Below are 27911 nucleotides of genomic sequence, written 5' to 3'. Positions count from 1 at the left end.
GATCCCAGAATAACTGAAGTCTATGAACAATGTTCCACGTAGGAAAAAAGATGCCACAAATACAGTTGGAATTTCAATAAACTAGGATGTGGTTTTCCATATTAGTAGTCATAGGAATATTTGCTAATTTTGTGTCTAATGTGTATGTGAGCTCTTTACAGTGCAATAGTTTCCTACTGCCCCGGTCTGTGGAAACACACGGACATGTGCACAGACCAATTCACTTGGATGGGTCTACGTGTGCAAATGTCTCCGGTACGTGTGAAAAGGGTCACCACACATACCGGTGACATGGACGTCTGAAAGAGCCCTAACAGATATTACCTAATATATTGGATTACGGTATATTTTCTCATATAGGATTATATTGCTTGATATATGGGGATTATATTACCTCATGCAACAGATATTGCCTCGTATTGGATATTTTGTCATATATCAGATTATATTGCCTCATGTATGTGATATTGCCTCACAAATGGGATTATACCACCTCATATCAGATAGCAGATTATATTACATCACATATTGGATTATATCACATCATATACGGGTATCACCCTATATATTGGATTATATTAATTAACATAGGATTATTTCACCTCATATCAGATATTACTTTATGTTTTTATTACCTCATATCTCGGATTATATTACCTCATATATTGGATAGTTCCTCATATATCTGATTGTATTACCTCATATATTGGATATCAAATCATATATTGAATATTACCTCGTATTGAATAATATTACCTCATATAAGGGATTATATTACCTCATATATTGGATATTACCTTGTACATCGGATTATATTGCATAATTTGGGGATTATGTTATGGTACTTCTTTTAACAGATATTACCTAATATATTGGATTATATTATCTCATATAAAATTAGATTGCCTCATATATGGAGATTATATTACCCCGTGCAACAGATATTACCTCACATTAGATATTACCTCATATATCGCCTCATAAATGGGATTATATTATTTCTGATATCACATTGTATATCAGATTATATTACCTCATATTGACTCTTTCCTAATATATGGGATTATATCACCTCATATATCGGATCTCACATCATATATCAGATAATATTACCTCATATATTGACTATTTCCTAATATATGGGATTATATTACCTCATATATTGACTATTTCCTAATATATGGGATTATATTACCTCATATATTGGCTATTTCCTCATACATTGGATTATATTACCTCATATATGGGATCTCGCCACATATCAGATTACATAACCTCATATTGGCAATTTCCTCATCTTTGAGATTATATTACCTCATATATCGGATCTCACCTCATACATCAGATTATATTACCTCATATACTGGCTATTTCCCCATATATGGGTTTATATTACCTCATATATCAGATTATATTACCTCATACTGTATATTGGCAGTTTCCTTATGGTGAGCTAGACGGCGGAGCTAGATGTGGCCTGTGCCTGCCGCACACTGATGCTCTGAAGGCCGCTGCCCTGATTGTAGCTCCCAGCGGCTGGGACGTGGCAGCCGGTGAGTTTTGCAGGGTGGCATTCGAGGTGAATGCGTCTCCGGCCGTGTGCGCTAACAACGTGGGACCTGTGGACGGGTCTTGGCGTGTGGAGTGAGTGTGGCTATGCCCCATTAAAATGTTTCACTGCAGTTTTGTAATACGTATTAATAGACTTACTGCGGCCAATGCAAACCAAAGCTCGGAAAAAACAAGGCCAACTGTTTCCATACAGATGTCTAGAATGAATGGTCTCTTTTTCCATAGTACATGCCTGTATTATACACAGAGGTAAATGAATCTAGGTTATTATCCTAAAAGACACAATCTATGAAAAACAGAGCGGTGCGGAGCAGAAGCAGCAGTCAGTCTACATGCCAGGCTCGGCTGATGAAATGGACACCCAGGAACGCAAAATAGGTTTAGAGGAAATTAATTCTGCATTTAGAAGGGAGATTAAAATAAGGCTGGGACTAATAACAGCAGTTAGATAGGACTAGTCATTAGGCTTATTCTTTCATTACCTACATGCGGCTTTCAAGTGTGGCCAATTTCCTGAGCGCTGCCGTGCAGGTAGGTCCCTTCCCATAAAAGCCATCATGAAGCCACCTCCAATATCAGCGCGTTCTATAAAATTTCCCATAATTAGCTCTGCACCTCGGCTTTATCCAAATCACAATTTATTATTTTGAGCGAGTTGCAAAGATAAAGTGCACGCTGGCAAGAAAATTTCATCCTGCCCCATAAAGAAACAGCTTTCTTTCACATAACGTAATGGAAGTAGAACATTTTTTATTGCCATTAGATTGGTCTACAGGAAAATGGTGGAAACCCTGTGGTCAGTTTTCCTGTGGAACAGCAAGTGTCTCTCCGCTACCTGTCAGAGGACGGAATTCAAAGGACAAGACGCAGACATTAAAAAAGAAGATACGCCAGGTAAGAGGATGCACCAGGTAAGAGGATGCACCAGGTAAGAGGATGCACCAGGTAAGAGGATGCACCAGGTAAGAGGATGCACCAGGTAAGAGGATGCACCAGGTAAGAGGATGCACCAGAGAAGGGCGAACACCACTGGTCTGGATCTCATTCAACACGAAATTCCATATGTCGATCATCAACAAAGCTCAAATATCTACAGAAAATAATAAGGTGCACAACCATTCTGTTCTCATCAGTCTTAAAGTCAGTCACACACAGTTCAATTCCAGATCGGGCAGTTTATTCTGACGAACCAGAGCCTCAAATGGTTGGACATGGCGGATAAGAATCCAAGACTGGTAGCAGAACATTTGCATCAAAATTTGTGAATCTTCCCATCAAAGCAACCCCTGCCCTTCTAGCTTATTAGGACACATGGGCAACATAAAAGAGCCCCTCGCTGTGATATCCACATGCTAGAGCACAAGTGGTTACTTGGCTGCCCTCTGTTCTGGTTCTTTCTCCAACCAGTCTTGCTATTTGCAGGAGCTTTTTTAATGAGACAACTATTAATATCTCAATTTATCCCTCACACTTTAATCTTTGCACAAAAACCATCTTTGTTATCACTATGTTCAAAAGATATGGCTCCAATGTTTGCTTTGCCATAGTCACCTGAAGCCATGGCCCCACTGTTCCACCACAGGCAATGTCAGCAGTGGCCCCACTGTTCTAAAATGGACACCTGATGCTGTGGCCTCATAGTTCCACCTTGACCATTTGCAGTCATAGCCCAATTGTTGCAGCAAGCAGATCTGCTGCCATGCTACTACTAATACACCACTGTAGAATTAACCCACTGTCCCCTCATGGACACCTGCACCCATGGCCCAACAATTATAGCATGGGCACCTGCAGCAAAGACTCCACTGATCTATCATTGCACCAACTTCTGCAACACTGTGCTGCTCAATGATGGGCATTGCTGCCATGGCCCCAATGTCCTAACATGGGCACCCGCTGCCATGGCCCCGCTGTTCTAACATGGGCACCTGCAGCCAAGGCCCCACTGTTTCAATATGGGCACCTGCTGCCAAGGCCCCACTGTCCTAACATGGGCACCAGCTGCCAAGGCCCCACTGTTCCAACATGGGCACCTGTTGCCAAGGCTCCGCTGTCGTAACATGGGCACCTGCTGCCATGGCCCCACTGTTCCAACATGGGCACCTGCTGCCATGGCCCCACTGTTCCAACATGGGCACCTGCTGCCATGGCCCCACTGTTCCAACATGGGCACCTGCTGCCATGGCCCCACTGTTCCAACATGGGCACCTGCTGCCATGGCCCCACTGTTCCAACATGGGCACCTGCTGCCATGGCCCCACTGTTCCAACATGGGCACCTGCTGCCAAGGCCCCACTGTTCCAACATGGGCACTGCTGCCAAGGCCCCACTGTCCTAACATGGGCACCTGCTTCCAAAGCCCCACTGTTCCAACATGGGCACCTGCTGCCAAGACCCCGCTGTCCTAACATGGGCACCTGCTGCCATGGCCCCACTGTTCCAACATGGGCACCTGCTGCCATGGCCCCACTGTCCTAACATGGGCACCAGCTGCCAAGGCCCCACTGTTCCAACATGGGCACCTGTTGCCAAGGCCCCACTGTTCCAACATGGGCACCAGCTGCCAAGGCCCCACTGTTCCAACATGGGCACCTGCTGCCATGGCCCACTGTTCCAACATGGGCACCTGCTGCCATGGCCCCACTGTTCCAACATGGGCACCTGCTGCCATGGCCCCACTGTTCCAACATGGGCACCTGCTGCCATGGCCCCACTGTTCCAACATGGGCACCTGCTGCCATGGCCCCACTGTTCCAACATGGACACCTACTGCCATGGCCCCACTGTTCCAACATGGGCACCTGCTGCCATGGCCCCACTGTTCCAACCTGGGCACCTGCTGCCACGGCCCCACTGTTCCAACATGGGCACCTGCTGCCACAGCTCCTCTGTTCCAACATGGGCACCTGCTGCCACGGCTCCAATGTTCCAACATGGGCACCTGCTGCCACGGCTCCAATGTTCCAACATGGGCACCTGCTGCCACGGCTCCAATGTTCCAACATGGGCACCTGCTGCCAAGGCTCCTCTGTTCCATCATGGGCACCTGCAGCCACGGCTCCAATGTTCCAACATGGGCACCTGCTGCCAAGGCTCCTCTGTTCCATCATGGGCACCTGCAGCCACGGCTCCACTGTTCCAACATGGGCACCTGCAGCCACGGCTCCACTGTTCCAACATGGGCACCTGCAGCCACGGCTCCACTGTTCCAACATGGGCACCTGCTGCCACGGCTCCAATGTTCCAACATGGGCACCTGCTGCCGTGGCTCCAATGTTCCAACATGGGCTCATGTTAGCATGGCCCCACTTTCCAACATTTGACCACTCACAATTCCAATAGCTTTAATCATGGTTCCTCAGGGTGTATTACAGCAATTCTTGCATTATTTTCTGAAAACCCAAAGCCCTTTTTTTCTCATTTCCCATTGTACTTATAAAATCTGTAAAATTTTGCTCCCATCCAGAATATATTTGCCCTCCTTTCTGAAGGTTTTTCCCCCACAGGCTCACTGGCACAAAGTCTTACAAGTAAGAAAAAAAAACTAAGGTGAGCACGAAAACTGCCAGCACGGCAGAGAGATTAAAGGGAAAAATAAATCATATTTCAACATTTCAAAGCTTGTTTGTGTGTAAACAGCCTTTGAATCTTACAATCTTGGCAGCATAATTATGGCAAATTTTTAGTGAAAGATTTTTTTCATAAATAAAATATAAATCCAGACTTGTTATACTTAACCTGTAAACACTTTGTTGGCTCACGAGAATTGACTACCTATGGCGGTGTATCACACAGATATTATTCTCTTCCTGAGAATATACATAAAAATGAAAACGGCATTTCCAAAACTAAAATAGACATTGGGGTAATAATATTTATACATCTGGGACACTGAGAACAATTCAAGAGGAACAGGAGTGTCGGCATCTCATGAGATAAGAAGGTTATTACATGACCGATGGTGATTGTATTCTGCACAGTCCCAATGGTGGCTCATAACCCTGTAAGGATTTGGTTCTCCTACGTGACATGTTTGGAGCACGTTACAAAAAAAGCAGTAAAGCCGCACCCTATAATTATATAGTCTCTATGGACATCGGGGCGCACGTCCTCACCAGTGGGTCCATCCCAGATAGAACATCCAAATCCAGACTGAAGAAAAGGACAGCGCCACACCGGATAGTGAAAAGCAGCTCACATCTTTATTCTGCCTTCTGCGGGAACGATTCGGTCCAAAGACCTTTGTCAAGCATGTTTGGAGCACGGTGATATTTGCTCCGCTCCATAAAATAATTGATGAACCGCCATAGTACCAATACCGCTCATTAGACAAAGTATAAAACACTGAACTCCGAGCTGTAGGCTTCCAATAGAAATCCACCAAATAGTTGTGAAAAGGACAAATGAACGGTTTTTTTTCCACTTATGATTTTGGTACATTTTTTTCCATTTTTAATATATTTTTGAGTTCAGTCAGAGACTGTGACCATTTCCCGTGCCTCATTGTCAGGGCACAGGTCACTACTCCTAATCACCTGGTTTATTAAGAGCACACTTAAAAGGGCATCTTATCAGTAGGGTCAACCCTCCTGAGCCGTCTATATGGGCATGTAGGTCATAGAAAGTTGAATAAAATGATATATTGATCTATGCGAACCAATGTTTTACTCCAGAGTAATGGACATTTATATTAATATGCAAATTGACTGTTAACCCCCGGGAGCTTTTTTCGGTTTTGCGTTTTCGTTTTTCGCTCCCCTCTTTCCCAGAGACATAACTATTTTATTTTTCCATCAATATGGCCACGTGAGGGCTTGTTTTTTGCGGGACGAGTTGTACTTTTGAACGCACCATTGGTTTTACCATGTTGTGCACTAGAAAACTGGAACAAATTTCCAAGTGTGGTGAAATTGCAAACAAAGTGCAATCCCACACTTGTTTTTTGTTTGGCTTTTTTGCTAGGTTCAATAAATGCTAAAACTGACCTGCCATTATGATTTTCCAGGTCTTTCCGAGTTCATAGACACCAAACATGTCTAGGTTCTTTTTTATCTAAGTGGTGATACAAAAATTCCAAACTATGCTAAAAAAAAAAAAATCCTCAATTTTCCGATAACGGTAGCGTCTCTATTTTTCGTGATCTCGGGATGGGTCAGGGCTTATTTTTTTGCGTGCAGAGCTGACATTTTTAATGATACTATTTTTGTGTAGATACGTTCTTTTGAACACCTGTTATTTCATGTTAATGCAATGTCGCGGCGACCAAAAAAAAAAAGTAATTCTGGCATTTTGACTTTTTCTCGCTATGTCGTTTAGCGATCAGGTTAATCTTTTTTTTTATATATTGATAGATCGGGCAATTCTGAAAGTGGCGATACCAAATATGTGAAGGTTTGGATTTTTTATTGTTTTATTTTGAATGGGGCGAAGGGGGTGATTTTAACTTTTTTTTTCCCTATATATTTTTAAAAACATTTTTTTTTACCTTTTGACATGCTTCTATAGCCACAACTCGATTGGCTCTGCTACATAGAAGCATTGCTCAGATCGCCTCTATGTAGTAGAATTATTGCATTGCTATGAGAGCCGACCACAGGGTGGTGCTCATAGCAATCCGGCAGCAACAACCATAGAGGTCTCAAGGAGACCTCTGGTTGTCGTGAAGGGGGTCAGCTGAGTGCGTATTTCCGGCCCGATGGCTGGAAGCACAAGATAAATGCCGCTGTCAGAGTTTGACAGCATTATTAAAGTAGTTAATAAGAGCGGGAGGATCGCGATTCCGCCCGCACCTATTGCGGGCACATGTCAGCTGTTCAAAACAGCTGACATGTCCCAGCTTTGATGCCGGCTTACCGCCGGAGCCCGCATCAAAGCGGGGGTTCTGCCATCCGACGTACTATTCTGCCTAATGGCAGAAAGGGGTTAAGATTTATAGGCCGGACATAGATCTCCTAATCTACAGGTCTCACACTGGTAATGCCCCCTTTCATTTACAATAAGCTCTGGAGGCAGATCCTCAGGGAGATGTGTGTCCCACCCATAGATCTTAACAGCTCATTTACATACTAAGAAAAATATGGAGTTCTCAGGAATAATACATTGGATCGCAGATATCAAGGTATCATTTTATTCAACTTTCTATGACCTACATACCCATATAGATGGCTGAGGAGGGTTGATTCTACTGACAGATCCCGTTTAAGGCAGCCATACACGTTAGACAAATGTCAGCTGGACCTGCCGATATTGAAGGATAAGATCAATACTTTAATAGGTATGGGGGGCCAAACAACTGATGGTCAATAAATCATATTTGATTTCGGACTGCCAATAGCTTTGTTCTCACGGAGATAAGTTGCCAACAGATGTCAGTCCATGGCTCTCTCATAAAAAACATAGGGTGTGGGAGCCGCCGGCTTTCAGTCACACAAGCATACTGGAAGCGGATAGTCACAACTTAGTACACAGTGAGTGATGGATGTAAGCACGCTTTGGCACTTTTACAGCTCGCTCTACACAGATGTGAAGCAGAGCAACCTGTCAATCAAAGTGCCAAAGAGTGCTTACAGCTGCCACTCTCAATTCAGTGAGTGATGACTGTAGCGGCTCCCTGCACATCCCTATGACTGAAAGCCAGCAGCTGCAGGGAGGAATAAACCTTTATAACTAACTGGTACTAACCTGCAGATTAACCCGATATCGACAGGTTAACAGTATTTGTGGACATAAGTTCCTTTTAGGATCACAGCTTATCATTTGGGTTCTAGAAGGTGGAAACTTTGTGAATCGCTTCTTGTCAAAGTATGTTACTAACAAGGTTTATACAAAGCGAAAAAACCCTTTGCGAGCCGAAAAAGTTTATTGTGGGCCATGGGAGAGTGGCTAAAAAAAAAAAAAGAGAACATGGTCAGCGTGCCTTCAAATCGTAGGAAAAATGAAAATTATTTTCCAGGACTTCAAAAGACCACTGGCCTATCCTGGGGACAATCAGTGTTAAATCAGCGCATTAAATATTAGCAAACTGCATCATAAAGAGTTTCCTTTCCGACATCGGTTCTTCCTAATCCAGAACTGAACAGCAGGTCGCCATCAGGCTCAAACATGGAACTTTCCACAAGAGGATAAGATTAAAAAAGTACAGGGAAATGTAATTAAACAATAGCAAAAGCTTCTTGATTTTCTCGAGTGTGCTGCAAGAAAGACTTGGCAAAGTGTCTTTTCACATTTCATAGAAATCAATCTGAGATCGGATTCATAGAGAGTTCCTCCGCGCTGTATGAAGCAGGGGAATTCATATTAATGAAGCTTGATCATGTTGCAGCCAGAATCGCTGGTTCCTGGGAGTGGAGCACATCGAGGCAGCATGCAAAACAAATTGACTGGGGCCAATTCCAATCTTGTCTATTTCAGAGATGTAATTAATCCTTCCATCTACCGCCATGAGACGCTTAGCCGCTAATTCAGAAAACTTTGCTAAAGTAAAACTATGGAGGGAGGGGTCATATTCTGTTACTATCAATGCTTTTGTTACTAAAGAGGCAGATAAACGTCTTGTAAATAAAGTTTAATCACATAATTATAAAAGTTTTTCAAAAATGGTTGCTGTCATTTCAACCAACATTCTAACTTTGTTATAGATCTTATCAGAAACATCTGCTTCTTTCTCCACTTCTAACCCTTCCCGTGCCCCCTGAAATCATCCTTCACTCTATAGATAAAATATGACTTGGTCAAAACAAGAAGGATATTCTCAATGTGTCTTTTGAGCAGCTCACAAACCTGTGGTCTCCTTACTTCCCTCTTTCTGGCAGGGCGGGCTCTCCTCCATGAGTGACAATTCTGGTAAGTAGCAGAGCTGTAGTATTAGTAGAACTACAGTATAAAGCTCAACACAAGTTCTGTTGTAAAGGTACCGTTACACTAAACGACTTACCAACGATCACGACCAGCGATGCGATCGTTGGTAAGTCGTTGTGTGGTCGCTGGGGAGCTGTCACACAGACAGCTCTCTCCAGCGACCAACGATCAGGGGAACGACTTCGGCATCGTTGAAACTGTCTTCAACGATGTCGAAGTCCCCCTGCAGCACCCGGGTAACCAGGGTAAACATCGGGTTACTAAGCGCAGGGCCGCGCTTAGTAACCCGATATTTACCCTGGTTACCATTGTAAAAGTAAAAAAAAAAAACCACTACATACTCACCTTCTGATGTCTGTCACGTCCCCCGCCGGCGGCTTCCCTGCACTGAATGTGTCAGCGCCGGCCGGCCGTAAAGCAGAGCACAGCGATGATGTCACCGCTGTGCTCTGCTTTATGGCCGGCGCTGACACATTCAGTGCAGGTTAGCCGCCGGCGGGGGACGTGACAGCCATCAGAAGGTGAGTATGTAGTGTTTTTTTTTTACTTTTACAATGGTAGCCAGGGTAAATATCGGGTTACTAAGCGCGGGCCTGCGCTTAGTAACCCGATATTTACCCTGGATACAAGTGAACACATCGCTGGATCGGTGTCACACACACCGATCCAGCGATGACAGCGGGTGATCAGCGACGAAATAAAGTTCTGGACTTCTAGCTCCGACCAACGATATCACAGCGGGATCCAGATCGCTGCTGCGTGTCAAACACAACGAGATCACTATCCAGGACGCTGCAACGTCACGGATCGTCGTCGTTCTCGCTGTAAAGTCGCTTAGTGTGAAGGTACCTTAAAGGTACCTTCACACTGAACGATATCGCTAGCGATCTGTGACGTTGCAGAGTCCTGGATAGCGATATCGTTGTGTTTGACACGCAGCAGCGATCAGGATCCTGCTGTGCCATCGTTGGTCGGAGCAGAAAGTCCAGAACTTTATTTCGTCGCTGGATCTCCCATAGACATCGCTGAATCGGCGTGTGACGCCGATTCAGCGATGTCTTCACTGGTAACCAGGGTAAACATCGGGTTACTAAGCGCAGGGCCGCGCTTAGTAACCTGATGTTTACCCTGGTTACCAGTGCTAATGTAAAAAAAAAAAAAACACTACATACTTACATTCCGGTGTCTGTCCCCCGGCGCTGTGCTTTCCTGCACTGTCAGCGCCGGCCAGCCGTAAAGCAGATTACAGCAGTGACGTCACCGCTCTGCTTTCCGGCCGGCGCTCACAGTCAGTGCAGGAAAGCACAGCGCCGGGGGACAGACACCGGAATGTAAGTATGTAGTGTTTTTTTTTTTTTTTTTACATTAGCACTGGTAACCAGGGTAAACATCGGGTTACTAAGCGTGGCCCTGCGCTTAGTAACCTGATGTTTACCCTGGTTACCCGGGGACTTCGGCATAGTTGGTCGCTGGAGAGCTGTCTGTGTGACAGCTCTCCAGCGACCACACAACGACTTACCAACGATCACGGCCAGGTCGTATCGCTGGTCGTGATCGTTGGTAAATCGTTTAGTGTAACGGTACTTTAACACACTGGGCAATCAGTGATTTGCTCTGATGTCTATAATGTTATCACTGTATTTACACAGAGATAATAGGACATCTGAACAAGCACACACTCAGGACTGAGTTGTGATTCTGGGTTGCAGGTGAGGGGGGCTTGTTTTAATTATACAGGAGTGATAACAGCCCTGTAGGAGCACAGAGGAAGAGGGAGGTGAGCAGATAACTGTATAAAAAAAAAATCAGTGGGCTGCAGAAAATGACTGGTATGTTAGGAGTTAACTCTTTTCCTGGAATCTAACTATTGGGCAGGTGGGGCAGACACTAGTGACAGGGCTCCAGTAAAACAGGCTGTACACTATGAAATAGCAGGAGAATGGCAGACTCAAATAAATTACAAACTTGCTTATTGTCATGCTGTCTAACTAATTAACCTAATTTAATAACTTGAGAATAACCATTAAAAGCTTAAGGTGAGTGGTGAGAGCAGAGTGACAGTCACAAACAGATTATGCTCTTGCATTCTAGTAAGTGTTATCTGAAACCCCAGAGCTGGATTCAAAGCTACAATGCTCAGTACTGCTGTATGTCATCTTGCAAGCTTCAACTGAACATATGCAAATTAAAGGCAGAAAAGCAAGAAAACCATATATGTGTCTGTGTGCTGCGTATGGGAGACAACATTAGCAGCTAGTCACCACCCACTAGCTCAGAGACAACTGAAAATGAGAGTTTAGAGCCGGCAGAGGAGAAAACTGGTAAAAAAAATGCAGGCTACAAGTCATGTAATAAATATAAATGTTTTTTTTAATATAGTAATTTATGGGTAGGTAATCAAGAATATACTAATGGAAGGGCTGTCACTGGCACCTATCCAATCAGCAGTGTAAAGAAAATATATGAGACAGAGTTATAGTAACAGAAGCTTTTAAACTGCCGATGGTCGGAGGCATCAAGAAATATACCCTCACGGATCCAATATTGATGTTTGTCCTACAGATAGGCCATTAATTTTACAGAACGAGATAATCCCTAGAAAAAAAGGGAGGGAACCCCATTTCGGAAACCTCATTAAATAGCCAAAGTAAAGAGAAGATACAAGGAGTCTCTGTTATTCTGGAGGAACTGGCTTGTGCCTTACACATGGATTCAATGGAAATTGTGTTATGAGTCAAGTCTAATGTGGTGTCGGAGAAGGAAAATTCAAGTTCTGTCTGGGTTTACCTAAAGATTACAGGTTATGCAAAAAGCTCCAAAAACAGGTCACAATGTGATAAAAAAAAATAGTCAGAGGAACTAGAGATTGAGAAAGTCTATTTGCAGGACTCGGTCCAGCAGCCACATCAGTAATTTGTGAATACAGGATGGCAGCCCTGCAATCCACCCCTAACATGACAGCATCACCGATTCTTCTTTTGATTTCCTGAACAAACACAAGTTACATCGTGCCAGGCTGAAAAATCAAAAGAACAATCAGGTGTCCTGGCAGAAGAGGTTCACAGGGTTCCCGTCTAATGGCCACAGATTACCTACATCTCTAAGGGGAACCTTTCTAAAATACAGTCATTAAAAGGAGTTATCCCAATCAAAAATATTGTTCAAAACTCAATAGAGCATGTCAAAAGAAGTGTATATGGAATACGCATCCATTAAAAATAGTATACAATTTTATGGGTCCATTACATTGTCATTTGTAATAGTGCCAGCTCAATTTTCTCTAGTGGCTGAAGTGAAGCTTCCATACTACGGCAGCTTAGGGATCTGTCAGTGAAGAGGATAATAGAATTAGGAGAAATAGAGGATATGAACGGAAGGACGGACGGGCAGACAGGACGAGTAGAGCAGGAGGTAAGGTCTTGGATGAAAGTTACAGGTCACAAAGGTTACTGGCTTTGTTGATTTAGGCTCCAGAAAATAATGCTCCGGTAACAATAAGTTATTGAGAGAAATTTTATTGGACTGGATTTTTGGTCCAGGATTTAGGAGTGACCAAAAGAGCTTAAAGGGAACCTGTCACCCCGTTTTTTGAAGATGAGCTAAAAATAGCGTTAAATAGGGGCAGAGCTGGGCGTTACATTAGTGTCTTTGTGTGCCTTTATTACCCACCTATGCTGCCGAAATACCTTTGTAAAGTCGCCGTTTTCTGCTGTCACTCACGCTGGTCTGGTCCTATGGGCGTGGTGACAGCACTGTTTCTCCCCCAGAATCCTGCTCATCATTACGTTGGTGGCGTAGTGGTGTGCGCATGTCCAAAAGGCGAATCCACTGCCCAGGTGATGAAAAACAGCGCGATCTGCGCTATTCAGCCGTTTACCGGTGGGCGTGGCCATCTTTCCTGTGGCCGCGCGTGCGCAGATGGAGCGCTCTGCTGCCCGGGGCTTCAGGAAAATGGCCGCGGGATTCCGCGCGTGCGCAGATGGAGATCGCGGCGGCCATTTTCCTGAAGCCCCGGGCAGCAGAGCGCTCCATCTGCGCACACGCGGCCACAGGAAAGATGGCCGCGCCCACCGGTAAACGGCTGAATAGCGCAGATCGCGCTCTTTTTCATCTCCTGGGCAGTGGATATTCTCCAGTTGGACATGCGCACACCACTACGCCACCAACGTAATGATGAGCAGGATTCTGCGGGAGAAACAGCGCTGTCACCACACCCATAGGACCAGACCAGCGTGAGTGACAGCAGAAAACGACGACTTTACAAAGGTATTTCGGCAGCATAGGTGGGTAATAAAGGCACACAAAGACACTAATGTAACGCCCAGCTCTGCCCCTATTTAACGCTATTTTTAGCTCATCTTCAAAAAACGGGGTGACAGGTTCCCTTTAAGTGGGAAAGTTCACTCCCGTACATTCCAGTCAATGGCTTGCAGGTCTGATAAAAGTCAGCTGGGTTGTCTCAGACGTAGTCTGCAGTACTGGAAAGGAAAATATCCTTAGTGGTGGACAGACTGTGCCCAAGGATAAATGTTAACCCCCAACTGTTTTTTGGATGATACCGTGCTACATTATTGTGCCTACCCTGAGAAACAACTGTTTTTGCTATTGAATATTTTGGCTGAAGAAAAGCGGCTTACTTTATGCTGAAAGTTTATGTCAGAAAATAAAACTTTATCCTGTTCGACACGTAAACTCATGCCTGTGTGGACCTCAGCGGCAAACAAAGTGTGAACCTCTAAAATACAGATAGATAATAGATAGACAGACCGGACTTTCACTACTCATGGCATTGTTGAGAAGGGATTATTATTTCTGTGGGGAAGGGGACAGGATTTAAAAAAAAAAAGTTAACAGATGCTGACTGCAAAGTAATCTTTGGGGATTTTGCTGCTTATTGGGCACATGGGAGAAGATGCTGCCCACCCACAGAAAGGAAAGGCCCCCATAACCAGACTAATGTTGGCTGATCCCTCTAATAGATGGGTAAGAGGGAGCAGGTCAACTGAACTAGAGATATGTCGATCAAATAGTTCTCCCGAAAATAAATAGCAGGCCGACGTGGCAGACAGAGGTTTTCGCATAGAGAACGCAGGAGCGCTTGGCCAAACAAGTGCTTCTATGTATGGGAGAGTCGGCTGAGAAGGTGGCCATCATTCGGCCAGCGGCCATCTAATGTGTATGACCGGCTTAACACTGTTAATACGTTTGGAAAAAAAAGACTTATGTCCATCAAGTTCAAACAAGGGATGGGAAACGGACAAAGAAGGGGAGAAGGGCACATGCACAAACAATACATGAACCAGTTGGCCTCAAAAAGTGAAGAGACCAAGCAGCAAAAGAGCGAGCAAGGTGGCCTAAAGTGGTAAAAGTTACAGTGAACAGAGGCGGGGTTTTTTATTTTGGTTTTTTTTCCATTGATATGGTTAAAATAATATTGTGTATTACTCCAGAATTTTCTTTAACTTTTAACACCTTCAATTTTCCAAAGTGGACAATACCTTAAAACAGGAGTGTGGAACCTTAGGCCCCAGGGCCATTTACAGCTCTCGATGATCTTTCATCAGGCCCCCGAGCAGCTTCTCAGGGTCCGCATTCTTGGGCAGGGAGGTGTATTTTTTTTTTTTAAATTCGTTTATTGATTACAGGATAAATCATACATACAATTGCCCATATTCATCATTATCCATCAGATACATAGAATTACCACACATATCCATGTCTGGAATATTATAAAGGTTATAAGCAATGCATGTCAATCATTTGTCAATATCCTATTCAAACATTAACTACATTAACTTCTAATAAAACCTCTAAAACTAACGTGTTGCCGCTTAAAGGAGAGTTCTAGATAGGTTCTACCCTGTGAGTAGACAGTGTCCGCGATCTTATACCTTTTCCTTGCATATTTGTTAAGGTATTTAACCTAAACAGTGTGACAGGAGGAGTTCCATCTTCCCCATATCTTTTCAAATTTAGCAGGATTACCTCTATTCTGGTATAGTGTCCGCTCATACGGAATAATGGAATTTACCAAGTCTACCCATGCTCTAAGAGTTGGACAAGAACCACCCATCCATCTCAGAGCCAGCATCTTTCGTGCTAAGAACAACGTCTCCCTCAGAAAGATTCCCGTATGACGATCCCAAGTCTCTGCCTCCCATACTCCAAATAAGCATATCAGGGGTTCAAGTGGGACAGGGGTCAACACTAGTGATGTCAATAATGTCGTTATCTCCCTCCAATACTGGAAGACAATAGGACATTTCCATATCATGTGGATAAAATCCGCATTGCTAGAGTGGCATCTTAAGCAGTCTGATGAGTGTAGACGACCTATTTTAAAAAGACGAATCGGGGTCAAATAGGATTGATATATGATATATAGTTGGATCATCCTATTGTTAACTGACGGGGAGACTTTAGTTGGGGATTCCAAGATTTCCTCCCATTCCTCTCCCAGTGTATCTGGCAGAAGTCGTCCCCATTTCCCCTTGATTGAATCTATGGTGGATCCCTCACCCATGGATAACAGATAGGTATACAAAGAGGAGATAAGTCCCTGGGGACCCTGCGAGTTGAGGATACCTATTAACGGTAAATCTGAGATAGCTCGACCCGCACCCACACTCCGCATATGTGACTGAAAGGCTGACCTTAGTTGCAAGTAACGGAAAAACTGTGATTTTGGTATATTATAGGTATTTTGTAACTGTTCAAAGGAAACAAAATTCCCCTGATTATGTAGATTTCCTACCGTGAGGACACCATATGATATCCAAAATTCAGTGGATGGGTGACCCAGTAATACCGGAAAATAACCATTATTCCACAATGGCATTTCAGCTGCTATATCAGCAAATCCCGTTACCTTTTTAATTTGCCTCCATATTGATCGTGTCAGCCGAAGTAAAGGTAGTAAATGAGGAACAGTAGTTCTCTCCATCTCCAAAAATCCTAGTGGACAATCAATTTTGGCTGAGTATATAATATGGTTTTCAGAGTTAGGCAGAGTTTTCCCGGGCATCCACATATTCAACATTTTAGCCTGACCAGCAAGGTAATATAGGTAGAAGTCTGGCAGGGCCGCCCCACCCCCTTGTTTGGGTCTTTGCAGGGTGGATAACTTAAGTTTAGGCCTAGCCTTTCCCCATATGAAAGATGTAATAAGGGAGTTTAGGGTTGTAAAAAAGAATTTAGGTATTATAACCGCACTGTGTTGAAAACAGTAGCTCAGCTTTGGGAGCAATATCATCTTTATGAGGTTAATACGTCCAGCCACAGATAGTGGTAGTTTGTCCCAGGTAGCAAATTTGGATTTAACCACATCTAGTAACGGAAATATATTAAGATGTAAGTCTAGATGACTACTTTGGGACATATGTATTCCTAAATATTTAAACTTGGAAACAATGGGTAGTAGTGAGAGGGTTTCAAGGCAGGGTATTGGAGCATGGGAGAGAGGCATCAGGGCAGATTTTTCCCAATTTATATAAAGGCCAGAAAATTTACTGAATCTATCTATCATCGTTATTACTTTCGGTAATGTATCCTCAGTTTGGTCCATAAATACCACCATATCATCAGCGTATAGACCAATGACGTCCACTCTATCAGCGATATGTATCCCTTTAATATCTACAGAAGACCTCATTCGTATTGCCAAGGCCTCTATCGCCAAAGCGAATAGAGCTGGGGAGAGAGGGCACCCCTGTCGAGTTCCTCTGTGCAAAGAAAACGATGCAGACATTGAACCATTCACCACCATTCGTGCTCTAGGTTTCGCATATAATGTGCCTATCCCTCTCAAAAATTTATTCCCAAACCCATATTTCCGTAAACACGCAACCAAGAAGGGCCATTCGAGAGAATCAAAAGCCTTGGCTGCGTCCAGCGAAGCCAATGCCCACTTGTTGTCTGGTACCAGAGAACTATATTGTATGACCGATTGTACCCGCCTGATGTTAATAGAAGTATTTTTCCCAGGCATAAAACCGGTTTGATCCGGGTGTATGAGATCTAATATGATCTTATTTAATCTAGTGGCTAGGATTTTAGTGAAGATTTTATAATCTACGTTCACCAAAGAGATTGGTCTATATGATCCACAATCTAGGGGATCCTTCCCCTCCTTCTTGAGTACTACAATATTAGCATCATAGAACGTTTCGGGTACAGATTCCCCCTCCCATATTCCTTTAAGTACCTTCAATAGTATAGGTGCCAATTTGTCACGGTACTTCCTATAGAACTCAATGGGAAACCCATCAGGTCCCGGGGCCTTTCCAGCTGCCATATCTGTTATAGCTTGTTCTACCTCCTCCAGGGTAAATTCAGCCTCCATAAGGGCTCGTTGGGATGGGCTCAGTAAGGGGAATGTTATATCCGACAAATAATCTAAGCATTCATCAATACCACAACCACTGCTAGATTTATATAATGAGGTATAATAATCATAGAAGCCCTGAAGTATTCCTTCAGTAGAAGATACTAAAGAGCCATCAGACACCCGGATTTGCAATATTGTATTGGAGGTATTGTGTTGGCGTACCAAGAAGGCCAAAAGTGTACTGGCCTGATTTCCCAGTTCAAAATAAGCTTGGCGAGTGAAAAATAATTTGCGCTTTGACTTAACATCTGCATGTTGGGTGTATAGTCTCTGGGAAGTAAGCCATTCAATTCTATTACTGCTGGATTGGTTGGCTATGTAAGTGGCCTCTGAGTCTTTTAGTCTTTGTTCCATCTCCTCATCTTCCTTCGCCGTTACCCTCTTAATATAGGAGATAGTAGAGGACAGGCATCCCCTCAAATATGCCTTCAGGGTGTCCCAAAATAAACCGAGGTTTTGGAGTTCCGAGTGTGTTAGAATGAAACTATTCAGCTGATCAATCGTCCTATCGCTAGCGTCTATTAATTTTAACCAGAAGGGGTTCAGTTTCCAGGATTTACTATTATTATTGGAGTGTCCAAATTTGAGTTTAAGAATAATTGGGCTGTGATCTGAGATCCCCCGACTACCATGTTCAATACTATCCATCCATAATGCCAATCCACTCGACCCAAATATATAGTCTATTTGAGATAGTGATTGTCTAGTAGATGAGTGGCAAGTGTACCCCTTAACCCCCGGATGACCCATTCTCCACAAATCCAGCCAACCACTACCATCCATAAACAGTGCCAATTGAGAGGGGGGTTGAGGTAAAGTGTCTCCTAATGCTTCGTCATCTAGTCTCAACCTGTCTATAGATTGATCCATAACTAAATTAAAGTCTCCCATACAGATAACATTTGCTTCCGGATATTTTAAGGAGAAACCTAGAGCCATACGGAGAATTGACATGTTGGCAGGGGGGGGATTATAGATACATAACAACACATATTCTCGCGAGTTGATGAATGCATGCACAAAGACAAAGCGACCCTCGGGATCACGCTTCGCCTCCCTGGCCTCCCATCTGACCTCCTTGTGTATCAATAAAGAGACCCCTCTGGAATAACTGGTATGGAAGGCATGCAAGGCCCACTGCACCCATGGTTTTTGCACATATCTAGCCGTATCTCTTGTTAAATGTGTTTCTATTAATGCCACGATATGGGGATGGCACCTTTTTATCTGGGAAAATACCTTAATTTTCTTTCTAGGGGTTTTGATACCTCGTATATTCCATGTCATACATATAATTTCAGTCCCCATGTTTACTTTTAAAGAAGAGGCTCATGCATAACATTACTATTCGGGTGCATTCCAGCAGTATCATACAGGGCAAAGAGTTAGTATCAGCGGCAGTCTCACTTAATAAACAATCAAAACTGGTACATAAAACTAAAAGCAACGAAAAAACTTGAACAGTAGGGGAGAGTATTTCCATTCTCCCACAGTCAGATTGAAAAGGGGATACCCTCACTGAATACAGTGTCCGGTATTGTTGACTTTTTTCCCGTACCCCCATGGAAAGCTCTAGATGTATTGCCTTTAATCAAGGAGTCCAGGTTAGGGATCCTCCACATTCGGACCCCCGCGAGACCGCATCCATTCAATTGTCTCCGCTGGGTCCGTGAAGAATAAGGAAGAGCCATTATGGACGACACAGAGTCGGGCTGGGTAGAGCATAGAGTAGACAATGTTCTTATCCCTGAGTTGTTTCTTAACATCCACAAATCGTGCCCGCTGCTTTTGAAGTTCCATGGAAAAATCTGGAAAGATTGATATGGTGGCATTATTGAATTTGATAAGGCCCTTCTGCCGCGCCAAGCGGAGGATGGTATCCCTATCTCTGCAATTAAGGAGGCGTGCCAGGAAAGGTCGCGGCGGGGCCCCAGGAGGCAAAAATCTCGTCGGTACTCTATGGGCCCTTTCCACTGAAAACGTTGAGGAGAATTCATCCCCCAATGAAGATTTAAGCCATTCCTCTAAGAACTGTTCAGGTCGCTGACCCTCCGACCGCTCCGGAAGACCTATAATCCGGATATTGTTGCGGCGTAGCCTATTTTCCAAATCATCTGCCTTTTGCTTCCATGCATTTACAGATCCAGTAGCTTTAGTCAGTTTAGCCTCCATAGGAGTGATAGTGTCTTCTATGTGGGATACCCTTGTTTCAACCTCAGAAATACGCCCCCTCATAGTTTGCATGTCATGCCGCAGGCGGCCCACCTCCGTATGTACATCCTCTATTTTCTCTGTAAGAGATGATCTAGTGAGGGAGATGGCCTGCATTAACTGCTCCGATGCCTGTTTAAGAGTCAGTTCTTCCTCCTCCCCCTCTCCAGTGCCATCAGAGGGGCGACCCCTGCGTTGAGATGATGTAGGGTTGTTCCTAAGGTTGCGTACGTTATCATGGGAGTCATCTTTGGCATATTTTTTAAGCTTTTCAGCTGCTGTCGCTCCTCTAGGATGCTGCATGGCGTGTATATGCAAGGGGGAATCCCACAAAGCAACCTCAAAAGCAATTGTAGGCAGGTTATGCTCTAATGTTATGGTGTTATATGGATCGGACTCCGACCCCAGGTCCTATATATATGATGCTGGACTGTACTTCAAGTCTCCGTAAATTTGACAAATAATGAGAATCACAGGGTGGTTATCTGGACTCAGGTCCAATATGGCTGGGCAGGCATTCAGTTTATGGATAAAGGGGGAACAGCGGCGAAGGGGTTAACCCTCAATGTTATGGTGCTGTATGAGGCGGCTGTGTGACAGGGGGGGGCACAGGGCCCAGTATTTCAGGGCATACATACACCGCACCACCCCTCCAATTTTGAGTGTTTAATTATCCCCCAAACAGCACCGCAGGTTTGAAAGGCACTACTCCCTCTGCTGTCAGGGAGCGCGCTATATTAATGGGCACTGCTCCTCTTGTACACCGCTATCCCCCTCAGGTCTCTCAGTCCCTGCATACCAGCCCACGTTCTCACCACTGCGGTCCTGTCTCCGTCGGCTCCAACGAGAGGAAGGTCTGGCCCCAGCAGAGAATGATGGCGCCGCGTCCTGTATTTCGGAGCGTGCGCGCCGAAAATGGCCGCCACTGCACGTGGGCCCTCCTGGTGTCTCCGACTCTGCAGCTCCCGCCGCTTCAGATTGTCACTGTAGTCGTCCGGAGCGTCAGCCTCCACAGCTCCTGTATGTGGGCACCTCACCGCACCCACCGGTACCGTCCACCGCCGGCTCCTCCGGAATGAAAGGGGCCCAGCTCTGGCAAGGAGCAGCGCCGCGCTCCGTATATCCTCCTCGTCGCTCCCGCTTGCGGGTATCTCGCTGCTCTCACCAGCGAGGTCGGTCACCGCCGCTTCTAAGGTGACAGAGGGTCCGGGGCTCCAGCTGGAAGCAGCGCCGCTCTCTGTGTCTCCCGGCGCGCGCTCCAGAAATGGCCGCCGTCACACATAGGGGCCTCCTGCCCGCTTCAGCTTCTGTTGTTCTCGGCTCCACAAATCTCTGCAGCGGTCTCCCGGGAGGTCCACAGGGCTCTCCAACATATAAGGCTCAGATTTGGTTTATTTCCGTTCAGCCACGTTCATTATTTTATGGCAAATTAAGTCAGGATATTTGGAGCTCTCCTTAGGTGCTTCCTGCTTCTTCAGCTACATAGCCACGCCCCAGGGAGGTGTATTTTGATTACAACCAGCTCATTAATTTCTTCTTGCTCTGTTAGCACACACACACAGTGTTCACTACTGAACACTGAAGGGCATGCAATGAAAGATTACATCCTGAAAGCAGTGCCAGAGTCAGGATGTACTTTGTGGGTGGAGTTTGTACGGTCCCCGAAGGACGGTACAAATATCCAAAATGGCCCTTGGCAGAAAAAATATTCCCCACACCTACCTTAAAAGATCAAGGTAACTCTTCTATATAGCGGTGCATACAGCAAAAGTAAGAAGAAAAACAACAACAACAACATACATTTCTCATCGGCACGACCCTTAAATGACCTATCTGAAAGGCTCCAGCAATGACATCGCTATGGATGAAGGGGAAAGCTTCACTTGACATTTACAAATCAAACAAATGCTCATCAAATAGATTTTTCCCCTCATTCTTAACCACTGAAGATGACTCAAGTATGTAAAAGATCAGTCATTTTAGCACTAGAGTGCACTTTACTGTAGCTATTGGCGATGCCAAAAACTATTTTTGCAATTCTCAGGGGCTCAGAAGTCACTGAAATGTCAAGAGAAGCAGCAAGTGTTTAACCAACTGCGCCACTCAGCCCCGAGGTATAAGACACGAGTCTTCACACGCTGAGAATGGAGGACAAAGCTCTACAGAAAGCGTTACCGAATGCCACATTATCACATAAATGATTAGGAAGGAACCTTTGAGTGGTAAATTAGGAGTGGGATTTATATAGTTTCAGGGACAAATATAAAAAAAAAAGAAAAAAAGGGTGAAAAAAAGTGGTGTAATAACCCTAAGTGACCAGATTTCACTTACTTTGCTCTAGTTTTCCCATTTTAATGGTCACTGTAATAACAGCTTGATCTCATGTGATACATATTGTGATAGAGAATAATAATAATCTTTTAATTTTATATAGCGCTAACCTATTCCACAGAGCTTACAGTTTGCACACATTATCATCGCTGTCCCCGATGGGGCTCACAATCTAAATTCCCTATCGGTATGTCTTTGGAATGTGGGAGGAAACCGGAGAACCTGGAGGAAACCCACGCAAACACGGGGAGAACATACAAACTTCTAGCAGATGTTGTCTTTGGTGGGAGTTTAACCCAGGACTCCAGCGCTGCAAGGTTGCAGTGCTATCCACTGAGCCACCGTGCTGCCCGAGAATCTGCAAAACACTAGTTAAAAATGTTGTCTTAAACTCTCGAAAAAAAAAAAAAAAAAACACTTCAGAGTGAGGGCCACTAGGCGTCTTCCATCTGTTCACTGACTAATCAAGTGTCACCTCTCTATAACACCAGAGACCACAAGTCAGACTACAGGAAGCGCAGGGGTGGGGCCCAATTTCTCAGTAAGGAAAGTAAGGACTGGGTCCCAGTCTCACAATAGGGAGAGCGGGGGTCATGAAATCATTAATATGAGGCTTGTACAAACATTTGTAGAACCTGCAAAGGGCAGTCCAAAAAAAAGGGCAGATACTCTAAGACCAGAAGATGAGGCAGCATAGCATCCAATAGTGCTGCACTGGCCCGCAAACATGACCCCAACCTTTTACTCATCTAAAAACAGAGATATTTTACTTGGTTTCCTATTAAACTGGCCGTTAAACGAGCACATAAGCATGCGAATGAGTGTGCATGTAAATGAGTCTGAGATCTGCAAAATCAGATTTATATCGCCAATGGGGAATATAGATAGATAGATAGATAGATAGATAGATAGATAGATAGATAGATAGATAGATAGATAGATAGATAGATAGATAGATAGATACAGACGGTCAAAAATAAAACCCATCCATAAAGGAGGGGGGTACTAAATTATGGCAACAGTTTTGGAATATTTGACAATAATCACATTCCGAGAGTTAAAATATAAAACTGAAATAAGCAGTCCCCTACCTGTTACGGATGCCAAGGTTCTCCTCTTTCAGCTTAATCTCCCGCTGCTGTATGGAAAGTATCTGTCTAGAGAGATCATCTGGAGTTCTGGGGGCAAAAAAAAAAGGAAAATTACATTATGGAAAACTCTACAAATGTCCATTTTCATCAGTTAAAGAATACATATTTAATTAATTAAAAGAAGAGAATAAGAGGAAAGTAACCGCTCAGCTACAGCAAGTAGTCTAGGCATTGGAAATGTATTAGGATTAATGACAGAATGGTCACAAATACACGAGATCTGTGCTGAGACAATAGGAATATAGATTCTTCCATCAACTGAAAGTTGTCTGAGATATGCTGCGCCTTATGGTCACTGGTTCATATAGAAGAGGTTTGGTTATAAGTAATAGACCAAAAAGAGAAAAAAATATCCTCTAAATGAGTTAGAAAAAAAAAAAAAGTTGAGATGACGAAGGCGCATTCCTAGTGGATTATCCAAGTTTTCCATGATCGGCAATCGTCTATAACGGCCCAACCAGGCAGTCTCCAGAGAAAGCCAAGCACGGCCAACAGAGACACGTAGAGGCTCGGCACCTAACTAGCATTACTACCGCCTTCTTCTAGTGATCAGAGAGGGGTCTCATTGGTAGATTTCCCACTTTACCGATATTCCATCAATGGAAATCCCAGAATGAACACCTTGCAATTGAAAATTATTCATGGAACACAAGAACAAGATGAAGGGTAATCAGAATAGGAGGCTCGTTAAGGCGCTAATGGGGAGGACGAGACAAAAACATCTGTTCTGTCCTAAATTTTTCAAAGGATATCCTTTGATCACTTGGAACTTCATATATAGGTTACAAAAGATAGAAGAGACACAAAGTTAAACAAAGGTCCCAAATAATCTGAGGAGCAAACTTGAAGCTCATGGGTCCAATGCAAAATCGGCACCATCTCAACCAAATAAGTTTATCTTGGTCTTATCAGACCATAGGACATGGTTCCAGTAATCCATGTCCTTAGTCTGCTTGTCTCCAGCAAACTGTGTGCTTTCTTGTGCATCATGTTTAGAAGAGGCTTCCTTTTGCGATGACACCCATGACGACCAATTTGATGCAGTATGCAGTGTAGAGTCTGAGAACTGACAGGCGGACCCCCTCACCACCACTACCCCTGTAACCTCATACGTCTTAACTTTTGAATAAACAACCTCTCGATATAATGCTGAGCACGTACACTCAACTTCTGTGGTCAACCATGGCGAGGCCGGTTCTGAGTGGAAACGGACTTGTTACACCCCTGCATGGTCTTGGCCACCGTGCTGCAGCTCAGTGTCAGGGTGTTGGCAATCTTATTATAGCCTAAAGCATTTTATGTAGAGCAATAATTATTTTTTTTCAGATCCTCAGAGAGTTGTCATGAAGTGTCATGTTGAACTTCCAGTGACCAATATGAGAGCGATATCACCAAATTTACGAGACCTCCTCCCTACGCACACCTGAGACCTTGCAACACTTATGAGTCACATGACACCGGGGAGGGGAAATGGCTAACTGGGCCCAATTTGGCTATTTGCACTTAGGGGTGTACTCACTTTTGTTGCTAGTGGTTTAGACATTAATGGCTGTGTTGAGTTATTTACAGGACACACCACATTTACACTGTTATACAAACTGTACAATGACTACTGTACATGGTATCACAGTGTCAGAGCCTCAGTGTTGTCCCATGAAAAGATATAATAAAATATTTACAAAAATGTGAGGAGTGTACTCACTTTTGTGTATGTCCCTCCACCTCAACTGATTGCCATTTCCCTCAAAATTAGATTTATAGAAGTGGGAGTCTCATGGTGACCATTAGGTCCACGGCCATATACCTTCTACGTATATTGCTTTTGCGACTGGAGCAGAAAGGTTTCTCGAGGATTTTATCACTGATACTAATAGTAAGAATATGAGATCTACTTGCTGAGATAAATTTTACAAAACCAAATGTTAAATTCACTAAAGTATTAAAAACAAAAACCAGTGCAGAAAATCTGAGCTACTTCGCTCCATACAGGAAAGCCCGTAATGAGAGCCACTTCTAAGGACGTCTGTGTAGACACAAAATTAAGAGAACGCTCCATCTGCGAGCGACAAACAAATAAAAAAAGAGTGTAAAAACCTTCTTTAGGGAATTGTCGGGATGTGGAAATAAAAGAAGGTATTACTCATTTCTTTCCACTTCGTGCAATGTGTTTTTTTGACCATCTGAGAAGTAATTATAGTAGATAAAACTTAAAGGGGGTAAGCATTTATGTCGTATCTACAGGATGTCTGATAGATGCGGGTCCCGCCTCTGAGAAACCCACCTCTCGATAATCTCACACCATTGTGAAAAAACAAAAAGGGATATACCAATAATGTCAGTTATGGTTGGCCAATTAAGTCAATAATAGATGGCGAGGGCTACCAATGGAACGACAGGCCGAACAAGTGCTCCTGTGTATGGGAGGGAGGGCTGCCAATGGAACGACTGGCCGAACAAGTGCTTGTGTATGGGAGAGTGGTCTGCCAATGGAACGACCAGCCAAAGAAGTGCTCCTGTGTATGGGAGAGAGGGCTGCCAATGGAACGACAGGCCGAACAAGTGCTCCTGTGTATGGGAGAGAGCTCTGCCGATGGAACGACCGGTCGAAGCATGTTTCGGCTGACAGCCTTCTCATGTGCATGGCATGCTTAAGAAACAGAAATCTTGTGAGAAAGGCCCAATATCTAGATATCATGAGCAAGGGAGATACACAGACATCATATCTTACTTTCTCAAGCCTTGCAGTTAAAGGGGTTGTCCGGCCTGGGCTACAAGTCTACAGTCAATCCATGTGTCTGCAAATTTGTGAATCCTCTCCAGATTCTCCGATAAGTGAACGCAAGTATGCGTCTGGCATACATGTGGTTACGTGCCGACCAGATGGCGCAACCTCGCTCAATACAAGTGAATTCAGCAAGGACGGACAAGTATAGTCTGAATGTAGCTGGAAGTATGCAAATTGCATACTTGCAGACATATGACCATTCGTTCCAAGCACCAGAGAACCCCGACAGTGCACACTGTGCACGATGTGAGTATTCACAAGTCTGCAGTCACACAGACTGACTGCAGACTTGTAGCCTTAGGCTGGACAACCCCTTTAACCCCATTTTGATAGATCAGAATAGTTGATAATCCAACATCAAGTATCATTAATTCCAGACGAAAGTTATTTGACTGTACATACATATATGCATAGTAATAATATACACGCACACTTTCTCACTGCCTTGAAACATCATACATTAAAAATGACATCAAAGAAATCATATCTCCAATTAGAAAAATGTGACAACCCAAGGGAACCCACGTTTGCAGTCTTTGAAATTTTACACTTCATAAACTTGGAATAGAGACATAAAAACGAGCTTCCTACAGCCGGTCTAATTTGCTATATATATATTTTTTTATATTTCCCTATTTTGCTTGTATATTTTATTTGTTTATTATTAATCTACTTATCTCAAATTTTAGTCCAGTGCCAACAAAGCTATTTCGGAAGAAAAATCAAGAGACTAACCCATTGGTTTATGGAGGTAACTCACCTGTGGCTACCTGTATTAGATTTCGTGTGAAATCCATATTAATAAGCAATCTGATACATTCATTATTCTATGCTCATTCCCACCTAATTACAATTGTGCTATTTTTCTTTCCTAATGATTCTTAAGTCTCATTTTACACCGTTATAAAGTTACCGTAAATTGGTTATCTAGGAAATTTTAAAAAATTGAGGGCGTAATAAAATAGCAATATAGCGAATACCTACCCGATAAACCCCTCTACGCGGAAGTGAGGGGCATCAGAGTAACCTTTTAATTCAATATCTATGCAGGGGATCTGGGCTTTGTTTCAGAATAATTTGGCCAATGAATGAAGGAGTGTCTAAAAATTTACACAAATGTTTTCATACAACATGCTCCTTTAGAAAAAAAAAAATTGGTGTCATTCAGCTCGTCTCATCCTGTCCTATCTTGGCTAACGTTGGAAGAGTATTAGAGCATATATTTGAATTAGAGGATGTAATGCCATCTAGGTCATGGGCGCCATATCGTTAACTCTGCTTCTCAAGCCTCGTCTTGTGATGGGCAACATGATGGATCCCCTAAAACTTCACGTCTTCAAAAGACATGTCCAAGTTGTGGGAATAGTTGGGCTGCCTACAGGAATCAGTCCAAGGTGAGATATTGCTTCAGAACTAGTGATGAGCGAAAGTGTTCGGATAAAGTGCTAACCGAGTGTCTTCGACATCCTCAAAAAATATGTTCGAATCCAAGCGGCCACATGTCTTGCGGCAGTTCGACAGACGCAACACATGCATCGATTTCCTGTTTGTTAGGCAATCCTTGCATGTGGTCCAGCTGTTGAACAGCCGCGAGACATGCAGCTGCGGGGACTCGAAC

The 27911-nt window shown here is 43.9% G+C and overlaps 1 protein-coding gene across 1 annotated transcript in view; it reads right to left on the bottom strand.

Moving 5' to 3' along the window:
• MAD1L1 (mitotic arrest deficient 1 like 1) overlaps nt 1-27911 on the bottom strand; it is a 696770-nt gene that overhangs the window by 610928 nt on the left and 57931 nt on the right. The window contains exon 10 of the mRNA XM_077274781.1: nt 23449-23535. Coding sequence (XP_077130896.1) covers nt 23449-23535 — 87 coding nt within the window. The remainder of the gene's footprint in view (nt 1-23448; nt 23536-27911) is intronic.

The sequence above is a fragment of the Ranitomeya variabilis genome, chromosome 7 (assembly GCF_051348905.1).
Source record: "Ranitomeya variabilis isolate aRanVar5 chromosome 7, aRanVar5.hap1, whole genome shotgun sequence".
Lineage (NCBI taxonomy): Eukaryota > Metazoa > Chordata > Amphibia > Anura > Dendrobatidae > Ranitomeya > Ranitomeya variabilis.
This window is presented reverse-complemented; position numbering and strand designations above follow the sequence as displayed.